We start from the raw sequence: 23,873 nt of genomic DNA, 5'->3' as shown, positions 1-23,873 counted from the left end.
ATGGCGAACCATTTAAAATTTGTGATAAAGTAATGCTCGTAATGTTGAAAATAAAAGTAGTGATGTTAATAGTAGTAGCAATAAAATATTGTGAAAAATAAAGTATTTAGCTCGTCAGTAAATTTAGAAACCCGAGTAAATTAAATAAAAGAGGGACAAAATTGGGTGTCAACAATTCTACCTTTGTGGTGGTAAAGAGTTTGTTTCCAATGAACCCTCGGCTCAATAAAAATGTTTTTCAAAATAGGATTGAAAAATACAAGAGTAGAGAAGCTATGATGAAACGGATTGTCTATACAGCAGAACATAACTTATAAGTCTGTACAACTTCAACTACAACAACGTAACGTCAACAAAAAAAGTTTTTGGAGAGGTCAACAAAAAAAGTTTTTGGAGAGCTGGACTACGGCATAAAGTACATACAAAATTTATAATACAGTTCCAGTAACATTTTCCTCATCGGAGAGTAAACATTTAACAAGAGAACAAAATGCCTGCACTTTTATTTATTCATCGACCCACCATCTACCGCCTCCCGGTATTACAAGTCCTGTTTCTTTGTAGACAATGCTGTGGATTTGCACATAGGGCAAATGTTCTTCACAACCAACCATTTCTTTATACAGTCTTCATGATACTCGTGGCGGCACTCAAGAATGCCAATCTTATCTTGGTCGGCGTAATCAATCTGCAATAATGTGTGTTAACATATGCAAGCCATCAGAGCTATCTCAAAGAAACAAGCAACAAGAAAAGGAATATAGCTCCACCGGAAAGCAAATCTTGAAAATTTAACACCACATAACTGAATACTAATATTCATGCAGAAGCAACAAAGATACAATCTTCAACGAAAGAACAAAATCACAACATAGAGGGTGAAGTGACATTGCGCCAGGTAGACAACCAAAAAGTTTCTCATTCACGTGATAAGGAAACCTTATAAAGATTCAAGATAACGTTTTGATGAATTTACGATTTAGGAAGAGAATGACAACATAAACATTAAGCAGAGTGTTGTAAAAATAAGACAACTAAGGAAACTTTGTTAAAAAAAAATATATATATATATATATATAACAAGCACAACAGAATCCAAATATTATACGTAGAAACTATAGGTCACAAATGGACTACTGAACTCTGCCAAAAGTCGTAATATTATTGTATCAACGATAAGTCAGCAAAGGGTTAATACCTGGCATATGACACAGTCAGTTTTGTGATCTTCACATGCAACACTTTCCAGAGCGCAAGGAGTCTCGGTAGACAAAAATATTCTCGTTTTCAAATTGGTAACAATAGCTTCCTCTGGTAAACCAGTTGTCACTTTGCCAATTTGCTCCCCCAATGCAAGAAGCTCCTGGAGAATTTTTACATCGCAGGATAAGTTACACAAGATTATAATAAATAATTGAACGAGAATTTTTACAAAAATGTGATGATACATGCACTTAACCAACAATATTCCTCACCTCATAAGACATGTGATCTATGTCCAAACGCATATCTCTGAACTGATCAACAACATTACCCACTTCATGATATGCTGGAACATCCAGCATTGGCACCCTCTAGTAAAATCACCAAAGAAAGAGATACCCCATCAACATCCAATCCCAGTACTTCAACTGCATGAAACAACACTACAACAAAGAGAACGAGAAGAACAGGTAAAATGGAAAAAATGTTACATTTTCTGGCAAAACTCTCATGTTAGGGAGGTTGCGGTGGCGAGTATTTGCTTCAGGCATGAATTCCCTTGGATGAGGTCTGTACATCCTAGAGCCAGTCGGTGAGAATGGTACAACACCTTGCGATGGATTATTAGAGCTATTGGACGAGCTATTTTGTAGGTAGACGCGTGCAGATGCTGTCATCTGTGGAGAGAAGCCCATGGCGTGGCCTACCGTGTATTGCATATTAGGTGGCATTTGATGATGGTGCGGTGATCCTTGAGGAACCGGTGCATGCAGAAAACTAGTCAAACCTCCATTGCTGGCAGTTACTTGATTACCTTGCACACCCATAAATCCAGCATCTACATAGCCTCCGGCACCACCTAAAGTAATATAAAGAAGCAGAAAAGGATGCAATTAATGAAGTTAAATTCTAGCACTTGGAGTAAAGATCACGAATTGCTGTTGATAATTTGAGGAGAGGGAAAAAAAAGTGAAATAAACGTTATGCTACAAAATATGTGAATATGGCAAAAGGAAAGTATAAGATGTGTTTCATTGGATTGTCCCTTTTAAACATGTAAGAACCAAGGACAGTTGACGTATGCATTGCTCAACTTGGCGGCATGCTAATAGCTCCTAAGAAAACAAAACTAAGAAGAACAAGGACTTTGATGAAGTGGAGAAGTTAACCTATCAAATAAAAAAGTAGGCTGAATAGATACTCAAAAGTCATAAACGTAAGAAAAAAAAATAGAGGTAGTTACCAGGCAGATAGGGTAAAGGAGCAGCCTGATTCCAGGCCCATGAATTATTTAACCCATGATTTACTGGAAAGAGAAAATGTGTAGATGCAGACGGTGTAGCCACATAAGGGTTATAGTGATTTGATGATGTTGCAAATGCTGCAACATTGGTGGCAGGATGCAGCTGTTGAACCCCATTGGACGCTGGCATCCCATAGATTACAGCGCCCTCTTGATGGTTTGGTAGATGGTACAAATAGAAATTTCCAATGTTTCCTGCAGCTGGTACTACAGTGTGGACATTTGGATGTGGAAAAGCTGTAAAGTTCCCATACAATACACAAGGCTCTGGATGGATATACTCTTGACTCCGCTGATCTGCTCCCACATTAATTATGTGATTATTGTCTGACATACTCCTTCGCACCATGATATCAAGTACAACCTTGTGGATAATGTCTGGTCAGAGAAGAATAACCCGTCATGCAAAACTACATCATAATACACACATTAACTAAGAGATCACATAAACTCAGTTTCTGCCAGCTGATATCAATTTAATTAAACTTGAAGTTCAATGCTTATATTAAAAAAAAAAAAATCAACAATCATCTCAAAAAGTACACTTCAAAAGGTAAAGGATTATCCTCTTTAATTCAGAGCTTGCTTCTGTAACACAAACCATCATAAACAATACACCAAGTAACAATAGAGCCAGATACTATCATTTTTTCCTTAAAATGCAGTGATCACATTTGGTAAAGAGCAACCAAACCATGGGGAAAGAGAAGCGGGAATTAAATGAAGCGAATATGGCGCAAGGACAGACAGCAAGCTACTATTCCGGCTTCAAGAACAGCGAGTTCACTAGCCATGAATGGAGTAACTTCAAGATGGAAAAACTTTATTGTCCTCTTTTACATTATGAAGGGGGAAGAGATAAATGAGATAAGATCTACTCCCGTTATTAAATAACAGTAATCTAACCATCCATATTCAGGTCGAACAAACTGGCTGTGAGAGAGAGATACGAAAGAAAAAGAAAGATCATAGAGCGGATACGAAACTTAGTATATTGATTAAAGATGAGACGAAAAAAGGGGATCAGGAAGGATAGAAGTAACTATTAGCTACCAAAATTATCTGATATCTATTACAGGTTAAGCTGAATTTGCCAAGCGGTTAGTAAACACTACAAAAAAAGTAGAAAAAGGACCAACAAGGAGCATCCACATAAGGAGTGCTCCATCATTCTTGGGATGGATATGAACTCAAGACAATAGACTCAATATGAGATATATTAGATAGAGAACTCGTAAGTTAAAGGTGAGTAACCTCCAATTGAGGTCTCTCTTTGGAGCCCACAATAATCTTCCTACCATCCACTTCAAATAGAAATCTTTAAAACTGCAATGGCTTTCATACAGAGCGACTTTAGCTAAAGCTTTTATCACGAAGTTGAGCTAGTTCTATGAAGATTTGCCTTTCTTTCCTAGTTTAGCTCATACAACAAGAAGCTATAGAAAAGTCAACCAGATTGAAGGGGAGCCTTGGAATAACTGGTAAAGTTGCTGTCATGTGACCAGGAGGTCACGGGTTCGAGCCGTGGAAACAACCTCTTGCAGAAATGCAAGGTAAGGCTACGTACAATAGACCCTTGTGGTCCGGCCCTTCCCGGACCCCGCGCATAGCGGGAGCTTGGTGCACCGGGCTGCCCTTTTATAGGATATACTGGTTCACAGTTAAGGAAAGATATTATTGACAACAAAGAATAAGGTGCTACAAGGTATTACAGATAGATCATTTAGAAGATTCAAGGTTCCAAATATCTGGCTCCTCATTGCCACAGTTCAACGTGGTTCAAACTATGATTTAGTCACTCCAGTGGAGCTCAGATATAGCTTGAAAAGAAAATTCGAAATCACCCAACGCAGATAAGATCTCTAGTGGCCAGTCGAGAACATGTTTAGAAAGGGGAATGTGCAAGATTTAAATGGATTTCCATAACAAAAGAAGAGAGGGCTGAGAAGGTAAGAAACATACACAGATAACAGTAACAACAGTCCAACAACCCCCACTTTTAATCTGGAGTAAAAATAAGTATCTCCAGGAAAAGCAGTTGAACAAAGACTGGACACCTTCTTCTCAGATGAGAATCTATCTTGAAGTTGATGTAATTGCAAAAAATACAACATAAACAACATAAAGTTACGAAATAAAAAGGACAGAACGCGTAAAGCAAAAACTGACCTTTTTGTTTAAATGTCCACAGGGTTTTAAGCTACAAATTTAAAAAAGAGCTGAAACATCTGGTTACCATACTGGCTCACCATAGAGAAGTACAGTTCTTAAGGGAAACGCCTATAAACGATCGTAAACAAAGAACACACACTTGAATTTCAGAACCAGTAGTTTACAAATTAAATGAACCTTGATGACTCAGGTTAACAAGGTAAACATAACTTCGTAAACCTTTTCTTTACCTTCGTAAACCTTTTCTTTAGGCAAAACTTCAAAAACTAAAAAACAAATATACATTGATCAAACACACCAGGATGACTTCTTTTTCTTTTTTTAAAAGATATTACCACTCAAGAAGCTAAAAGATGTATATGAACAGCCAAGAGCTACATTGGAACTGTGGAATTGACTCATCTCATGTTCGAGAACATACTTCACTCCCAAATTAGTTAGGGTCGACTTTCCAAATCCTTCTTCTATTTTTTTTTTATCAAGCAAGGGCTGGATTTTTTTTTATTAGAGACGGCGGTGTCCGGGCCAATTTGCACACACCTCGATTGTTCCACTGGATACCTGTTACCTCTCACCAGCACAAATATTGAGTAAATCTACCTACCAATGTTTCGGGAGATGGGAAGAAATCACCAAGTGTTCTCTCCCACCATTTCGCTCCATTTAGACACCTTTCATTCAAACAAAACAATCCCCGGAGACTAATTAAATAATTTAAAACCTTCAATTTTTCACTTTTTTACCCCCTAAACAACAAATGTACATAACCATTGTGGAAAATAGTTCTTATAGAGTCCCATTTAAGTTGATTCTAAGTTGTACATACACAAACACTAGATATAGACATAGAATAAACTAATCTTTAAGAATTATTCAGTGAGAATTAACATGCAACTGATATAAAAGGTTAAAAACAGATGCAATTCATTAATTAAACTGGAAAAAAAGAATACTACTAGATAAATAAAAAAATTTAAAAAAAAAATAAAAAAAAACTACCACTTTACCTTACAAAAAATCGATTTTTTTGCTGTTAAAATTTCACCACAACTGGAGAGCCCTACATAAATAACAAAACCAAAAAAAAAAAAAAACCCTAAAATTGAGTTAGATATAAGTAAAAAATGGTGATCATGATCATATATATAAACAAAATCCAGCAAGAAACCCACAAAAAAATTCTTCTGGGAACTAAATGCATGCACTTTCACGTGTTTGTGTTCTTGAAAATCTGTTTTTCGATATGTTCTATAAACTAACCGACCAAGAAAAAAAGATACTGTTTTTCGATATAAACTAAAGCGAAAGGAGAAAAACTAACATAAATAGAGAGAGTACACGTGTTAGTGTTCTTGAAAATCTGTGGACGATTACTGTAATCTTTGTATCTTTGTGACTACGTGTCTGTTGTGGTTTTTGTCCGAAAACACGGTAGAAAGTTGTTCATCATCCTCGACCCGAATGGAGCCTCCACAAATGCAATCGGGTCACTGACTGATCTCCGGTGAGAATTCAACAAAGTAGGCATGTTGTGAAAACGCCAATTATGTGCCGTGCTGGGAACTTTAGGTGGTTGTTGAGCCATGCAGCACTTAGCACTCTACTAAAATGGCAAAGGTTCTATTGTAGTTCAAGAGAATTGAGCTTTTGGTGTATATCAAGAAGAGAAGGAATATTGAATATTGAAGAAGATGGGCTAATAGTGAGAATAAGGTGTATTTTGAGTATCTAGTTTAGGAGGGTAAGTTGGTCAAAGGGTTATTTATTTTAACTTTTCACTTAGGCTCGTTTGGTACTAGGGATAAAGGATAAATAATTCCATGATTAAATTTGAAATGAGTTTATCTCACGTTTGGTTGGGATAAAATCGCGGTATAATTAATCCCGGGATTAGTTATCCCGAGATTATAGTGTTATTTTATCCCTATAGGAGGGTGGAATAACTAATCCCAGGATAAGTAATCCTGGGATAACTTGTTTCCTAACCACACGACCCCTTAGCGTTCCGTATTTATATTAGAGTCTTACATTAATTTGAATTCACCTTACTTAAAAGGGGTCGTTTGGTACGCGGACTAAGTTATCCCGATATTATAGTCCTAATATTATAAATCCAGGACTAATTATCCCACCTAGGAGGTGGGATAAAATAATACTAACCTTGATGGGATAAGATGGGTTACCTTAGACTAACTTTAGGATAAATTTATAACTTCAACCAAACAAAGTATAAAATCTATCCCAAAGTTAATCCCGGAATATCCCACCTTATCCCGCGTGTCAAACGACCCAAAAAGATTTATTTCATACAAAAGCACTCGAGTAAATTTCTTAAAAGGTCACTCATGTATTGAGAATTGTCTATTAATATTATTTTTGTTTTTTAGGACCAAAAAAATCACTCAACTATCACTATATTCCTTGTGCTGATGATTTATCGGAAACAGTCTCCCTACCTCTCAACGTAGGGGTAAGGTTTGCGTACATTCTACCATTCTCAGACCCCACTTTATTATATCACTATTTTCCTCAGAATATACTAAATACACAAAACCTTCATTCTCTCCTAGTTGGTATGACATGTCACATTAAAATTCTATTTCTTTAATAATACGAGTACTAAATTTATTTAACTCATCAAATCTATTTAACCCAGCCCAACCCAAACCTATTTAACCGACTGACCCATGTCTTATATCAATTTAACCCGATTAGGAAACATCAAGAAATTAACTTTTATACCCGCTTTTCTTTCACACCTAAATAATACTCCCTTCGTCCCAATTTATGTGGCATCATTTGACCGGGCACGGAGTTTAAGAAATAAGGGAAGACTTTGTTAGGTTTACCAAATTGCCCTTACTTTTAGTGCCTACTTTTGTTGATTTTTTCTTCACAACAAGTACACATCTTTAAAAGTAAGTGGGGCCCAACAAGGATAAAATAGAGACAGTGTCATTAAAGATTTGCCTAACAAGAAGGTGACATTCATTTTGGGACGGACTAAAAAGGAAATGATGCCGCATAAATTGGGACGAAGAAATTAATGGTTCATCATGCCAGATTTCATTAGAATGACAATATTTTCTCTCCATATAAAGATTTGGTGTTTGAGGAAACAATTAGACTAGTTCCCTAAAGATTTGTTTGGAAAGCCACCTGGTAATTGGAATTGTTGTAATTACTAGGGTAGTAATTACACAGCCTAGTAATTACGCATTATAGTAGTTACGTGGACATGTTTGTCCGTCATAACGTAATTACAGTGTAATTACAAGCACACTGTTTGGTTACACATTTGTAATTACACAGTTAAATTAGTTTTAAAATAAAAATTAACCTTGACAAATATGTGCCTTTATAAATGATATATAAACTAGATTTTTGAGATAAATGTTGTTTCTTGAAAATATATTAATTAATAATCACATATTTGTAAATAGTATTGTAAAAGTAATTGTATATATTTTACAAATTAATAATGTTTTAATTTAATTAATTATAAAAATAAAAAGCACACCCCTTAAGAAAATACTAACTCATAGACAAAAAGAGGTAATTAGACTAAACTGTCCTAATTAAATAAGTATTGAGATTTGATCACTAGCACTTAATAGGGACAAATTTGAAAAATTAAAGTCAATTCTATCTTGATTTGATAAGTGAAAACTCTTTTTAACTCAAGAAAAAAAGGCTAGGTGGACACTTTTTTTTATCCGGATTAGGAAGAAATTTTAACTACTTTATCTTTATTTACGTCTAAGTTATAATCTCTCTCAATTAAATGTTTACTTTATTAATGCGTGTCATCTCTATTAAAGACAAAATTTTACTAAAGAGTAAAATGGAAAAAAAAATTAATTTTGTCTTGAAATTATAAATCGACAAATAATTTGAAATAACTATTTTTAGTAACCACGATAAATACATTGAGACTTAGGGAGCAGTTGTTATATCCCGTACTTTTGTACATTTGATTTATCGTAAGTTAATCGACATAAATTCATGGGCAAGATCAATTTTTTGTTTTTTTGGATATAAGTATTTATGCGACGCGTAGCAAGTGATAACCAAGTGTTGTGGAGATTAAAGGTTACTCCAATTGAAGAAAATAAATTTCGTCGAGGTTCGACATTTATTTGAATAAAATACAGTCCAAGCTATAATATCCTGTATTTTGGACCCGGAAATTAAACCGTCCAATATGAGAATATTCAAGCATGAAAAATCAAGAATTCAGTGTATACAAGGGATGAAGTCCCGAAATGATTAAGATGGAAAAGTGTGATGACTGGAAATAATACTTTATGTGTGACAAATGAGGTTATGAACTAGTGTTATATCACATGATCATGGTAATGGTTATACGAAGTATGTTAAAAAAATAACTACTATTTAAGTGAGTTGAGATCAAGAAATTAATTATGGTATTAATTAAGATGATATGGACAAGTGTTATGTTTTTTTTTCTCTTCACGTGGGATCTGGTGGAGAAGTCAATTAGTGACTAACCATGCATATACCAGTGGTGAAAACTTTACAGCTTGCTACCTAAAATAATGAAGAGGCACGTGGACCCCATGGTCCACTAAGTAACTATAATATATTTGTGACTATTCCTAAATAAATCTTTAGGTGGCACCTTTAGAACTAATCAATTAAGTTAAATAATGCAAAGGAGGTGGCCCCCACTGTTCACTAAGAGAAAAAAACTGATATATCCTCTAATATATTTTACAAGTTAGCAAATGGAGTTATAGAGGAGCACGTGTCCTAGAGTGGGGCAGCATATATAATCATATTTAATGACTAATGTTAGTCATACATTCATTTGCAATCTCAATTAAATTGAGAGAGCGAGAGAGCAGCACATAGCCATGGCACTCACGGCCATGGAAGCTCACGGATGAGCTCAAAATTTGGAAGAGAAATTAAATTCAAGAAGGCGTTCTATACGTTCAAGGAGGCGGTAACCTTGAGATTTAAATTGAGAAAGAAGCAGTGGTGCAAGTGAGTATAGGATCTGTCCTAACCAATTTGAGATAAGATTTCTTCTTTTGTCATGAAATTGGAATTAATGAGATTATAGTGGAGAGATTAATTTATATTAAGTGAAATTGGAAGTATGGATATTGTATGATTAATGTTGGCAACAATAAGAAAAAGTGGATAAGTGTAAATCCACGTGGCATGATGTTTATTTCTATATATGACTCTTATTAGGTGCAAATTAATTTAGTAAACAGGAAGGGAATGCATTATAGGCATGAAAGTGCTAATTGTGTGGATCCCATAATCCACTGATATTAGACATGCACGTATATCTCACTTTTGTTGAACAAAAGTTCATAAATAAAGTATATTGCAACTTTCTTCCTTAAAAACTCTAACGTGTGCAACAATGGAAAATAAGCAATGTCATTATTACAAAAAATTTCTAGTGCAGCAACGTTTCTCCCTCTTTTCTATACTAACGCAGTACATCAATTTTGTTACGATCTCTTCCTCTTTTCAATATAAATACAGCCATTTTCCGACGTTGATTTCATGATTATAGTATGGATTTTCCTCGAGTGATAGCCGAATATTTCTTCGTAGGGAAGTAAGGTGGAAGAAGATTATTTCTTGGCATATAAGACCCACGAGCTCGAGAAGTAGACGTTGGACATTAGATAGAGTTCAAGGTATGTGAGGCTAGTCCTTTCTTTCTATGGCATGAATCTTATAGTTTGACTCTCTTTTTATCCATGAGTTTCCTTAAGTTTCGGAAAATATGAGTCTATGTTCATAATTAGCCACACAAGGTAATGAGTAAAGTATAGAAATCCCAATACTCATGTTGTGATGATCCTATGATGTTAATGATGCTATTTATTGCTTACACTCACCTTATATGTTAATTCCTTCAAGGTGAGGCAGGATGTTAATGAATGTTCCATAATGACGTCGGAAGCCACCGACCTTACGTCACTCCGATATAGTTATGGCTTTTGATTGGGCTCTTATGCATGCTTTATATATATGTATGTATTTTCTCACACCGCGCCGCGCTATAGTCGGCCGGGCAGGCACGTAGATGTGCACACCACTATAGTGGGCAGCTTATACCCCGGACGCGGGAGGCCTGGACGCAGGCTATGATTATCACACCGCTCCTACATGGACGGGCAGCTTATACATTATCACACCGTACCTATATGGACGGGCAACTTATATATGTATACATACATGACATGATAATGATTATGAGTAAGTCAGCATGCATTATTTCATTTATATTTGACAGCCAGTACAGATTGCTCTTTCTTGATGCTTCATTATTTCATTGATGCCTTCCTATTTCATTGATATATTGTTATTGTTTATGCCTCTCATACTCAGTACAATATTCGTACTGACGTCCGTTTTCTTCGGACTCTGTGTTCATGCCCACAGGTAGACAGGGAGGTGAGCTTAATCCAGATTCTTAGTAGTTGTCAGCTGATGGAGAGCACTCCATTGTTCGGGGGTGCTTATGTTTATTCTTTTGGTTCATATATGTATTTCGCGCACGACGGAGTTTGGTTCCGTTTATATGTATAATATGCAGTAGAGGCTCGTAGACGCGCAGTGTGGGTTAGATGGTCTCGCAAGATTACTATGTTATATTTGTATATGATATTTTGATAGCCTAAGGGGCACATGTATATAAAATCATTGGTGTTTTTTTTTAAATGTAAAATGGGTATGACGAGTGAGGAAACGAGCGGTGCTCGGTGGTTAGCCCCGGGTACCCGTTGCGGCCCTAGTCGGGTCGTGACAGCAGTAGTCATACTTATCAAAAATAAAATAACCCTTTTTTCTCAACCAATCAATACTTAGAAAACGCTAGAAATGGAAAAAGTGAAGAAATCTTGCGAAGGTACTGAAGATTACAAAGCTCAGCATGTAGAAATACAGAAGCCGATATTGTTTTATGATTTTATGAGTAATGATTTAAGCGATGATAGAACTTCTTTCTCATGCTTTTCTAATTATGTGAGCTCTGATTCAAGTGCCCTCACTGAAGTTTCTTCTAATTCAAGTGGGGACTAATAGAGCATGAAGAAGCTAGTAAACAGTTTCTGTGATGTAATTTCATTAATTATTTGATTAATTACTGGATGCAATAAATCTTTTTTCCCCAATCTGTTTCTAGCGTTTGTTGAATCGCTCGATCAATATAAGTATTAGTTATGGATACGGTTCGTCAGCTCGACTAAATCAGGCATATGTTTTTCGTACTAGAAATTAAGTCGACGATTCTTGGTAAGTATCTTGGTCAACTTGAAGATGAAAAACAAGAAAAATTAGCACTATCATAACATCAAAAGCTGAGTACCACACAACAACCCAGTGTAATCCGACAAGTAGGTTCTTGGAAGGGTGGCTTGTACACAAACCTTACCCTACCTTTCTTTATTGGGCTAGAAAAGTTGAATGGAACCTCATCTCAACAAAAATGTTTTCCAAAACAGGCTTGAAAAATACAAGTGTAAAGAAGCTATGCAACAGCAACAACAACATACCACTATAATCCCCCGAGTAGGGTCTGAGGAGGGTAGAGTGAACACAAACCTTAACCTTGGGAGGTGTCCGATAGACCATCGGCTCAAGGAAAAGCAAATGAAACAAAAGTAGCTATGATGAAACAGAATATCTATACAACAGAACCAAATTACAAGTCTGTACAACTTTAGCTCCACAGACGAGGTCAACAAGTAAAAGTTTTTGGAGAGCTGGACTACGGCACAAAGTATGTACAAAATTTATACTACAGTTTCAGGAACATTTCCCTCATCGGAGAATAAACATTTAACGAGAGAGAACAAAATGCCTGCTCTATTCTAATTATTCGTTGACCCGTCATCTACCGCCTCCCGGTATTCACAAGTCCTGTTTCTTTGTAGACAATGCTGTGGATTTGCAGATAGGGCAAATATTCTTCACAACCAACCATTTCTTTACGCACTCTTCATGATATTCATGCCCGCACTCAAGAATGCCAATCTTTTCTTGGTCGCCGTAATCAGTCTACAATAATGTGTGTAACATATGCTGGCCATCAGAGCTATCTCAAAGAAACAAGCAACAAGAAAAGGAATATAGCTTCACCGGTGCAAATCTTGAAAATTGAACACCACATAACTGAATGCTAATATTCATGCAGAAGCAAATAAGATGCAATCTTCAAAGAATGAACAAAATCACAACATAGAGGGTGAGGTGACATTGTGCCAGGTAGACAACCAAAAAGTTTCTCATTTGCGAAATAAGGAAACCTTAGATTCAAGATAACGTTTTGATTAATTTACAATTTAGGAAGAGAATGACAACATAAACATTAAGCAAAGTTCTGTAAAAATAAGTCAAATAAGGAAACATTGTTCATAAATTAAATATAACAAGTACAACAGCATCCAAATATACTTACAAACTATAGGTCACAATTGACTACTGAACCCTGCAAAAAACCTTGATATTATTGTATCAACTATAAGTCAGCAATACCTGGCATATGACGCAGAAATCAGTTTTGTGATCTTCACATGCAACACTTTCCAGAGTGCAAGGAGTCTCGGTAGACAAGAATATTCTCGTTTTCAAATTGGTAACAATAGCTTCCTCTGATAAACCAGTTGTCACGTTGCCAATTTGCTCCCCCAATGCAAGAAGCTCCTGGATAGAAATTTTACATCGTAGGATAAGTTACCCAAAATTATGGTAAATAATTGAACGAGAATCTTTACAAATATGTGATGATACATGCACTTAACCAACAATGTTCCTCACCTCATAAGACATGTGATCTATGTCCAAACGCATATCTCTGTGCTGATCAACATCATCACCCACTTCATGGTAACCTGGAACACCCAGCATTGCCACCCTCTAGTAAAATCACCAAAGAAAAGAGATACCCCATCAACATCCAATCCCATTACTTTAACTGCATGAAACTACACTACAGCAAAGAGAATGAGAAGAACTGGTAAAATAGAAAAAAAAAATACATTTTCTGGCAAAACTCTCATGTTAGGGAGGCTGCGGTGTTGAGTATTTGCTTCAAGCATGAATTCTCTTGGATGAGGTCTGTACAACCTAAAGCCAGTTGGTGGGAAAGGTCCGATATATCTAGACCCGCCCTCTACAACACCCTGCAATGGATTATTAGTGCTATCAGACGAACTATTCCGTAGGTCGACGCGTGAAGATGCTGTCATCTGTGGAGAGAAGCTCATAGTGCGCCCTCCCATATATTGCATATTAGGCGGCAGATGATGATGGTGTGGTGGTCCTTGAGGAACCGGTGCATGCACAAAACTAGTCAAACCTCCATTGCTGGCAGCTACTTGATAACCTTGCACACCCATGTTTCCAGCATCTACATAGCCTCCGGTACCACCTAAATTAATATAAAGAAGCAGAAGAAAGCTGCAATTAATGAAGTTTACTTCTGGCACTTGGAGTAAAGATCATGAATTGCTGTTGATAATTTGAGAAAGGAAAGAAAAAGTGAGATAACATTAGGGTATAAAGCTAACTTTTAGAACTTGGAATAAAGAGACACTTATGCCACAAAATATGTGAATATGGCAAAAGAAAACTATAAGATGTGTTTCCGGTGGATTGTCCCTTTTAAACATGTACGAAGAAAGGACAGTTGATGTATGCATGGCTCAACTTGGCGACATGCTAATAGCTCCTAAGAAAACAAAACTTAGAAGAACAAGGACTTTGATGAAGGGGAGAAGTTAACCTATCAAACAAAAAAGTAGGTTGAATAGATGCTCAAAAGTCATAAACGTAAAAAAGAAACAAAGAAGTAGTTACCAGGCAGATAGGTTAAAGGAGCAGCCTGATTCCAGGCCCATGATTTATGTAATGGAGCAGCCACATAAGGGTTATAGTTATTTGATGATGTTGCAAATGCTGCAACATTGGTAGCAGGATGCGGCTGTTGAACCCCATTGGACAGTGGCATCCCATAAATTACAGCGCCCTCTTGATGGTTTGGTAGATGGTGCAAATAGAAATTTCCAATGTTACCTGCAGCTGGTACTACAGTGTGGTGGACATTTGGATGTGGAAAAGCTGTAAAGCTCCCATACGACACACAAGGCTCTGGATGGATATATGCATGACTCTGCTGATCTGCTCCCAGATCAATTATGTGATTACTGTATGACATACTCCTTTGAACCATGATGTCAAGTACAATCTTGTGATTAATGTCTGGTCAGAGAAGAATAACCTGTCATGCAAAACTACATCCCAGTACATAACTAAGAGAGTGAATAAGCTCATACTGATTTAATTAAACTTGAAGTTCAATGCTTATATTGACATTTTTCTTGACATTCATCTCAAAAAAGTACACTTCATAGGTGACTACATAGTTAAAAAGATCCTATTCGAAAGTTTTAGGTTTATCCTCTTTAACTCAGAAGTTTGCTTACTGTATCATGTTAATTATTGTCTGACCTTCTTTGTCATGCTTTCTCTTGAGCCGAGGGTCTTTCGGTAACAGTCTCTCTACCTCCCAAGGTAGGAGTAAGGTCTGCCTACACTCTACCCTCCCCAGACCCGAGTAAGGTCTGCCTACACTCTACCCTCTCCAGACCCCACTTGTGGGATCACACTGGGTATGTTGTTGTTTGTTGCTTACTGTAACACACGCAATCATAGACATTACATCAAGTAATAATAGAGTCAAGAGTTTCAATTTTTTTCTTCAGATGGAGTTGTTAATTTGGTAAAGAGTAACCAAACCATGGAGAAAGAGAACCGGGAATTATATGAAGCGAAATGGCACGTGGATAGACAGCATGCTACTATTCCGGATCTAACCCAGTCCGGACATAGGAAAGCTACACAGGTACCCACTGCCACAAAAAAACAAATTTTAAAGCCCGATACAAATGGAGAAAAGGATGATGGCGGGACAAAGAAGGTGGTGAGGAGAAAGAGGGCTAGACATGGGGTACTGGAAATCTCATGGGTGAAGGAACACCAAGATGTGCAAAATACACCTAACGAGTAGAAGCTAACTTTTGTCAGAGAAAGAATTTAGTTCATTAGGGCAATTAGGTCATTCTGTCGCAACTTTAAAACCATTAGGGGCGAAATATTTCAATTTTATTGAGTGAAAAGGTAGCTGCAGGATACTACTGGTATCGCAGTAAGCATAGTTACTCAAGGTGGCAGCCGTAAGGCTTCAATAAAATATAGCCTTGTGAAGTTCAAACCGACTGGCTAGATCCTTTGCAGCTATGCATTCAAAGGATTTCCACTAACCATACTATTTTAGCAAAAATAACAATGCAGATAAAAATAGAAAATAATTTCTACATTTGTTTAGTAATATCATATAAAAGAATAAAATCACATTTCTAAAGCATTCAATTCCCTCAGATGCCAAATTTCTGACCTGGATACATAGCATTAACATTATTACATCGAAATGTAAAGCTTTATCTCCAGAAGAAATAATATAATTGTAATCTGCAATAAATTCCCAGCTAAGCCTAGATGTTACTATTATTACCATCCTTTTTATAAGCACTACTTATTACGCATACCATCCTTAAACAGATAACAGAGACGATAATAGAAGAAACATGCATCTACTATTGCCAAGAATTACTAACGTAAAAATCTGACTTACAGACAAGTGCAGTATGCTTTAATAAGGAAAATAGTAAAATCGGATCTAGGAAACATAATTAAATAGGGGAAATAACTAAACAATTCAAATAAGTCTCAGCCAAAAACATGCAAAAGTTTCATAGCAAAAGGCTCTTTTGGACAGATCTCTTCCCCTGAAAACATATTAACATGCCAAGACCTTCTTCCTTGAAGCATCCAGACAAACTTGAGAGGGGACACTTCTTTTATTTGTTTGTCTTTCAGAGAAGAAGTTGTGACCAAACTGACAACCCAGATAAAACCTTCACACATTCACAGTAGAGAAAAGGCCATCTTTACTCTCTTAGCCAGTCAAGAACCAAATAGAGCCTCGAAGTCTACAGAAGTGCACATCCACTTCACATAGCAAAGCTTAAAAACTGCAATTGTTCCATACAGAGCGAATTTTAGCTAAACCATTTATCACGAAGTTGAGCTAGCTCTATGAAGCTTTGCTTTCTTTCCTAGTTCGCTTATAGAACAAGAAGCTTTCAAAAAGTCAACCAGATAGGAAGTACGGTTCCTAAGGGAAATGCCTATATAGAATCGTAACAAAGAACACACACTTGAATTTCAGAACAAGTAGTTTAAAAATTCAACGAGCCTTGATGACTGAGGTTAACCAAGGCAAACGTAACTTCAAAAACAAAAAAAACAATTATACACTGATCAAACACATTCAGAGTTCAAGTAAAATTTAATAACTGTTAGTCAAGACTCAAGAAAACAATGCCCAGAAGCTTCACTCTGAAATTAGTTAGGGTCGACTCTCCGAATCCTTCTTTTTTTGATCAAGCAAGGGGCTGGATTTATTATTTTTCTTAGAGACGGAAGTGTCCGGGCCAACTTGCACACACACCTCGATTGTTCCACCGGGTACCTGCTACCTCCCACAAGCACGGGGATGAGTAAGTCTACCTACCAATGTTTCGGCAGATGGGAAGAAATCACCAAGTGTTTTCTCCCATCTTTTCGCTCCATTTAGACACCTTTCTTTCTAACAAAACAATGCCCAGAGACTAAATAAATAAGTTAAAACCTCCAATTTTTCACCTTTTTCCCCCCTAAACAACAAATGTACATAACCACTGTGGAAAATGGTTCTTATAGAGTCCCATTTAAGTTGATTCTAAATTGATACACAAACACTAGATATAGACATAGAAAAAATTAATCTTTAAGAATTATTCAGGGAAAATTAACATGCAACTGATATAAAAAGTTAAAAACACATGCAACTCACTAATTAAAATGGAAAAAAAGAGTACGAGAAAAATAAAAAAAATATTACCTTTTTAGCATACAAAAAATCGATTCTTTTGCCCTTAAAATTTCACCACAACTGGAGAGCCCTACATAAATAACAAAACAAAAAAAAAAACGCCCTAAATTGAGTTAGATATAAATTGAAAAAAATGGTGATCAATGATCATATAAACAAAATCCAGCAAAAACCCACAAAGAGTTTTTTTTGGGAACTAAATGCATGCACTTTCACAAAATTAATTAACAAAATAAATAAAGCTCTAACCAGCCAAAAAAAAAAAAAGATTGTTTTTCGATAACTTCTATAAACTAAAGAAAAAGCAGAAAAACTAAACAAACAGAGGGTTGATGAAGTGATTCCAAATGAAGTATAGATATAAATAGTATTTGATTAACTTAAATAGAGAGAAGCATGCATTAACACATGTTTGTCGTTCTTGAAAAACTGTGGATTACTGTAATTACCATTTTTTCTTTGTATCTTCCTGGCTGTTAACTGCTACGTGGCTGTTTGCATTTTTGTCATTAATGGCCGAAAACAAAGTAGTAAGTTGTTCATCATCCAATTTATTATTCGACCCGAATGCAATTGGGTCACTGACCGATCTCCGGTGAGAATTCCTCATGTTCAACTAAAAATCAAGAAATGGGACCATGTTGTGAAATGGCCAATTGTGTGCCATGGTTGGAACTTTAGGTGGTAGTTGAGCCATGCACTTTACTAAAATGGCAAAGGTTCTATTGTGCTTCAAGAGAATTGAGCTTTTGGGTATATAACGAACAAGAAGAAAGGATAATAGTAAGTGAGAATAAGGTGTATTTTGGCTAGTAATGAAAGGCAAAAGGGTGTAATGTGAGTATTTATTTTAGGAGGTTAAGTTGGTTAAAAGGTTATTTATTTTAGTTTGTTCACTTGGCGTTCTGTATTTATATTGGACAATCGATTAATTCGAATTCATGTTGCTTAAGATTCATGTCAGATGAAAGCGCTTTATACCAGAATTTTTTTATATTCAGAACTCGTAAGTTAAAGGTAAGTAACCTCCAATTCAGGCGTCTCGTTGGAACCCAGAATTATCTTCTTTCCATTCACTTCACATAGAAAAGATTAAAAACTGCAATGGTTCCAAACAGGGTGACTTTTAGCTAAACCTTTTATCACGAAGTTGTGCTAGCTCGATGAAAATTTCCCTTTCTTCCCTAGTTAGCTTATAGAACAAGAAGGTTTCCATTAGTCAACCAGATATGAAGTACGGTTCCTCAGGGAAATGCCTATAAACAATCTTAACAAAGAACACACTTGAATTTCAGAACCACTAGTTTACAAATTCAACGAACCTTGACGACTGAGATTAACCAAGTCAAACGTAACTTCATAAACCTTTTCTTTATAAGGCATAACTTCAAAAACAAAAAAACAAAAAAAACAATTATACACTGATCAAACACGTTCAAAGTTCAAGTAAAATTTAATAACTGTTAGTCAAGACTCCAGAAAACATTGCCCAGAAGCTTCACTCTGAAATTAGTTAGGGTCGACTCTCTGAATCCTTCTTTTTTCTTTTTCTTTTTTTGATCAAGCAAGGTTCTGGATTTTTCATTTTCTTAGAGACGGCTGTGTCCGGGCCAACTTGCACACACCTCGATTGTTCTACCGGGTACCTGCTACCTCCCACCAGCAAAGGTATGAGTAAGTCTACCTACCAATGTTTCGGCAGATGGGAAGAAATCACCAAGTGTTTTCTCCCACCTTTTCGCTCCATTTAGACACCTTTCTTTCTAACAAAACAATGCCCAGAGACTAAATAAATGACTTATAACCTTCAATTTTTCACCTTTTTCCCCTTTAAACAATAAATGTACATAACCATTGTGGAAAATGGTTCTTATAGAGTACCATTTAAGTTGATTCTAAATTGATACACAAACACTGGATATAGACACAGAAAAAATTAATCATTAAGAATTATTCAGGGAAAATTAACATGCAACTGATATAAAAAGTTAAAAACACATGCAATTCACTAATTAAAATGGAAAGAAAGAGTACAAGAAAAATAAAAAATAAAACATACCTTTTTACCATACTAAAAATCGATTCTTTTGCCCTTAAAATTTCACCACAACTGGTGATCCCTACATAAATAACAAAACCAAAAAAAGGCCCTAAATTTGAGTTAGATATAAATTTAAAAAAAAATGGTGATCAAGAAGTCGTGCCAGCTCTATGAAAATTTTCCTTTCTTCCCTATTTAGCTTACAGAACAAGAAGGTTTCAAAAAGTCAACCAGATAGGAAGTACGGTTCCTAAGGGCAAAGCCTATGAACAATCGTAACAAAGAACACACAATTGAATTTCAGAACCTGTAGTTTACAAATTCAACGAACCTTGATGACTGAGGTTAACCTAGGCAAACATAACTTCGTAAACCCTTTCTTCATAAAGCATAACTTCAAAACCAAAAAAACAAATTATACACTGATCAAACACTTTCAAAGTTCCAAGTAAAATTCAATAAGGCATAATACATAAAAAGACCCTTAAACTCTTAAACTTGCCCTCAGCTGGCAATGATGCCCTCCAACTTTGGGTGTGCACAAGTAGGCACCTCAACTTGTATAAAGTTGAGCACGTAAACACAAATGCTGATGTGGCACTGACGTGGCACGTAAATTTTGGAGGTGTCCAGAAGATCATTTACGTGCCACGTGCCATGTCAGTGCCACATCAAATTTACGTGCCACTTCAGTGCCACATCAGCATTTGTGTTTACGTGTTCAACTTTATACAAGTTGAGGTGCCTACTTGTGCACACCCAGAGTTGGAGGGCATACCTACCGGCTGAAGCCAAATTTGAGGGCCTCTTTGTGTATTATGCCATTCAATAACTATTAGTCAAGAAAACAATGCCCAGAAGTTTCACTCCCAAATTAGTTAGGGTAGACTCTATGAATCCTTCTTCTTTTTCTTTTTCTTTTTTTATCAAGCAAGGGCTGGATTTGTTTTCTTAGAGACGGTGGTATCCGGGCCAGCTTGCACCCACCTCGATTGTTCCACCAGGTACCTGCTACCTCCCACCCACACAGTTATCAAGTAAGTCTACCTACCAATGTTTCGGCTGATGGCAAGAAATCACCAAGTGTTTACTCCCACCATTTCGCTCCATTTAGACACCTTTCATTCAAACAAAACAATCCCCGGAGACTAATTAAATAATTTAAAACCTTCAATTTTTCACCTTTTTACCCTCTAAACAACAAATGTACATAACCATTGTGGAAAATGGTTCTTATAGAGTCCCATTTAAGTTGATCTAAGTTGTGCATACACAAACACAAGATAGACATAGAAAAAACTAATCTTTAAGAATTATTCAGTGAGAATTAACATGCAACTGATATAAAAAGTTAAAAACACATTCAATTCACTAATTAAAATGGAAAAAAAGAGTACTACTAGATAAATAAAAAAACCCTATCTCTTTACCTTACAAGAAATCGATTCTTTTGCCGTTAAAATTTCACCACAATTGGAGAGCCAACATAAAATAACCAAACAAAAAAACCCTAAATTTGAGTCAGATACAAATAAAAAAATGGTGATCAATGATCATATAAACAAAATCCAGCAAAAAACCCAAAAAAAAAATCTTCTGGGAACTGAATGCATGCACTTTCACAAGATTAATTAACCAAAAAAAAAAATCTCTAACCGACCAAGAAAAAGATATTGTTCTTCGATAACTTCTACAAACTAAAGCAAAAGCAGAAAAAGTAACTTAAATAGAGAGAGAAGCATGCTAATACACGTGTTTGTTGTTCTTGAAAATCTGTGGATTACTGTAATCTTTGTATGCTTCTGGCTTAACTGCTACATGTCTGTTGTGGTTTTTGTCATTAATTGGCCGAAAAAATGGTAGTAAGTAGTTCATCATCCAATGTATTCGGGTCACTGGCCGATCTCCGGTGAGGTGCCTACCTGTGCACACCCAAAGTTGGAGGGCATACTTACCGGCTGAAGCCAAGTTTGAGGGCCTCTTTATGTATTACGCCATTCAATAACTGTTAGTAGGCGTTTGGATATGCGATTTGAAACCATGGTTTGAAACCAACGTTTGGACATGCGATTTTATCTCATGGTTTCAAACCATGGGATGAAATCCCAAATCATCCAAAAAGGCATGATTTGGGGTTTCAAACCATGGTTTCAAACCATGTTCAAAACGGCACCTTAGTCAAGAAAACAATGCCCAGAAGTTGCACTCCCAAATTAGTTAGGGTCGACTCTATGAATCCTTCTTCTTTTTCTTTTTCTTTTTCTTTTTCTTTTTTTTTTTTTTAATCAAGCAAGGGCTGGATTTGTTTTCATAGAGACGGTGGTGTCTGGGCCAGCTTGCACACACCTCGATCGTTCCACCAGGTACCTGCTACCTCCCACCAGCACAGGTATCGAGTAAGTTTACCGACCAATGTTTCGACAGATGCAAAGAAATCACCAAGTGTTTTCTCTCACCATTTCGCTCCATTTAGACACCTTTATTCAAACAAAACAATGCCAGAGACTAAATAAATAATTTAAAACCTTCAAGGTTTCACCTTTTTCCCCTCTAAACAACCAATGTACATAACCATTGTGGAAAATCATTCTTATAGAGTCCCCGTTTAAGTTGATTCTAAAATATACATACACGAACACTGGATATAGACATAAAAAACTAATCTTCAAGAATTATTCAAGAAGAATTAACATCCAACTGATATAAAAAGTTAAAAACTCACTAATTAAAATGGAATAAGTGCACAAGATAAATAAATCAAAAAACCCTACCTTTATACCATCCAAAAAATCGATTCTTTAGCAAAAAAACTTTAAAATTTCACCACAACTGGAACTAAATAGTGATCAATGATCATATAAACCAAACCAAACAAAAGCCCCAAATTTGAGTTAGATATAAATAAAAACTTGTGATCAATGATCATATAAACAAAATCCAGCAAAACCCCACAAAAAATTTCTTGTGGGAAGTAAATGCATGCACTTTCACAAGATTAATTAACAAGAAAAAGCTCTAACCGACCAAGAAAAAAAGATTGTTCTTCGATATGTTCTATATAAACTAAAGAAAAAGCAGTAAAACTAACCAAATAGAGGGTTGATCAACAGATTCCAAATAGTTGATTAACTTAAAATAGAGAGATAAGCATGCATTAACACATGTTTGTTTCTTGTTCTTGAAAAACTATGGATTACTGTAATTACCACTTGTTTTCTTTGGGTATATTTCTTTCTTGCTTAACTGCTACGTGCCTGTTGTCGTTTTTGTCATTAATGACCGCATTTGTTTGTTTAATTCTGCTGTCACCCACCCTAATAATAACCCCCTGAAGGTTATTTTAGTAAAAAAACTAAGTTAATCACTTTCCCATTCTTCTTTTTTTCTTTTATTTAAATAAGTCACAATTCATGAACACGTTTTGGCCTTATCTTTAAGTGTGCACAAGTAAGCAGCACCTCAACTTGTTTTCACTTTGACAGATGAACACTCCAACTTATAAATGATCATCTCAGTGTCACGTCTACATTTATGTGTCACGACAGCATTTATGTGTCACGTCAGTCCCACGACAGCATTTATGTGCCACGTCAGTCCCACTTTTGTGCCACATTTGTGCCACATTTGTGTCACCTCAATGTCACGTCAGCATTTGTAATTTACATGTTCAACTTTATACAAATTAAGATGCCTACTTGTGCAGACCAAAAATTAGACTTGCCAACTGAGATCAATTTTGAGTACCTGTTTATGCATTATGCCTTCGAAATTATAAATACATCTCTTATTATTCTTCGTCACTTAGGCCTCATTTGTTTTCATTAAGATTAAGACGTCTGAATCTGAATGCACATCTGAATGATTAAGATGTTGTCTCTATATCTGAACACTGAATGATTAAGACTGTTTGTTTTTCAATATCTGAATGTCCATAATATATTTGTTTAAATATTATAAATATAAACTTCAAATAAAAAGTAACTAAATATTAGAAAATAAATACAAAATTAATAAAATAAAAATATTATTTGATAAAAACTGAAACATTTATGTTCGCTAGTAATGATGGAGATGCTTTGTACTGATCGTGGGTGGGGTAGGTGAGCGGTGATGGTGTCGTGGTTCTGGGTAGGGTGGGGGTGGTTGGGGGTAAGGTAGGTGGGTGA

General features: G+C 36.0%; 2 protein-coding genes and 1 long non-coding RNA gene across 14 annotated transcripts; 1 reads left to right on the top strand and 2 right to left on the bottom strand.

The window, feature by feature from the left end:
- Positions 1 to 260: 260 nt before the first annotated feature.
- LOC132618987 (probable E3 ubiquitin-protein ligase ZFP1) lies at positions 261 to 6,369 on the bottom strand. Its single transcript, XM_060333971.1, has 7 exons — positions 5,851 to 6,369; positions 5,686 to 5,738; positions 2,447 to 2,884; positions 1,695 to 2,062; positions 1,476 to 1,574; positions 1,199 to 1,363; positions 261 to 688 (listed from the first exon to the last, which is right to left on the bottom strand). The coding sequence occupies exons 3-7, from the start codon at positions 2,853 to 2,855 to the stop codon at positions 542 to 544; spliced, it is 1,188 nt and encodes a 395-aa protein (XP_060189954.1). The 5' UTR covers positions 2,856 to 2,884; positions 5,686 to 5,738; positions 5,851 to 6,369; the 3' UTR covers positions 261 to 541.
- Positions 6,370 to 8,631: 2,262 nt separating this feature from the next.
- On the top strand, positions 8,632 to 11,473 carry LOC132617490 (uncharacterized). The gene is made up of 3 exons (XR_009573754.1): positions 8,632 to 9,688; positions 10,277 to 10,362; positions 11,114 to 11,473. It is a non-coding gene; the product is annotated as an uncharacterized LOC132617490 (long non-coding RNA).
- An 850-nt stretch (positions 11,474 to 12,323) lies between these two features.
- Positions 12,324 to 23,009, bottom strand: LOC132618988 (probable E3 ubiquitin-protein ligase ZFP1). 12 transcript variants are annotated; one of them, XM_060333975.1, is made up of 9 exons: positions 22,796 to 22,871; positions 20,759 to 20,825; positions 19,726 to 19,786; positions 17,676 to 17,736; positions 14,531 to 14,964; positions 13,711 to 14,102; positions 13,490 to 13,588; positions 13,208 to 13,375; positions 12,324 to 12,730 (listed from the first exon to the last, which is right to left on the bottom strand). In XM_060333975.1, exons 5-9 carry the CDS (start codon positions 14,901 to 14,903, stop codon positions 12,584 to 12,586), a joined length of 1,179 nt encoding a protein of 392 aa, XP_060189958.1. In that variant the 5' UTR covers positions 14,904 to 14,964; positions 17,676 to 17,736; positions 19,726 to 19,786; positions 20,759 to 20,825; positions 22,796 to 22,871; the 3' UTR covers positions 12,324 to 12,583. The 12 variants fall into 12 exon arrangements, with proteins under 12 accessions (XP_060189958.1, XP_060189961.1, XP_060189956.1 ...); XM_060333978.1 differs by having other exon boundaries at positions 14,531 to 14,932; XM_060333973.1 differs by lacking the exons at positions 20,759 to 20,825; positions 22,796 to 22,871 and adding an exon at positions 22,914 to 23,009.
- Between the last annotated feature and the right edge of the window lie 864 nt (positions 23,010 to 23,873).

This window comes from Lycium barbarum, chromosome 11, assembly GCF_019175385.1.
Source record: "Lycium barbarum isolate Lr01 chromosome 11, ASM1917538v2, whole genome shotgun sequence".
In the NCBI taxonomy this organism is placed as follows: Eukaryota; Viridiplantae; Streptophyta; class Magnoliopsida; order Solanales; family Solanaceae; genus Lycium; species Lycium barbarum.
This window is presented reverse-complemented; position numbering and strand designations above follow the sequence as displayed.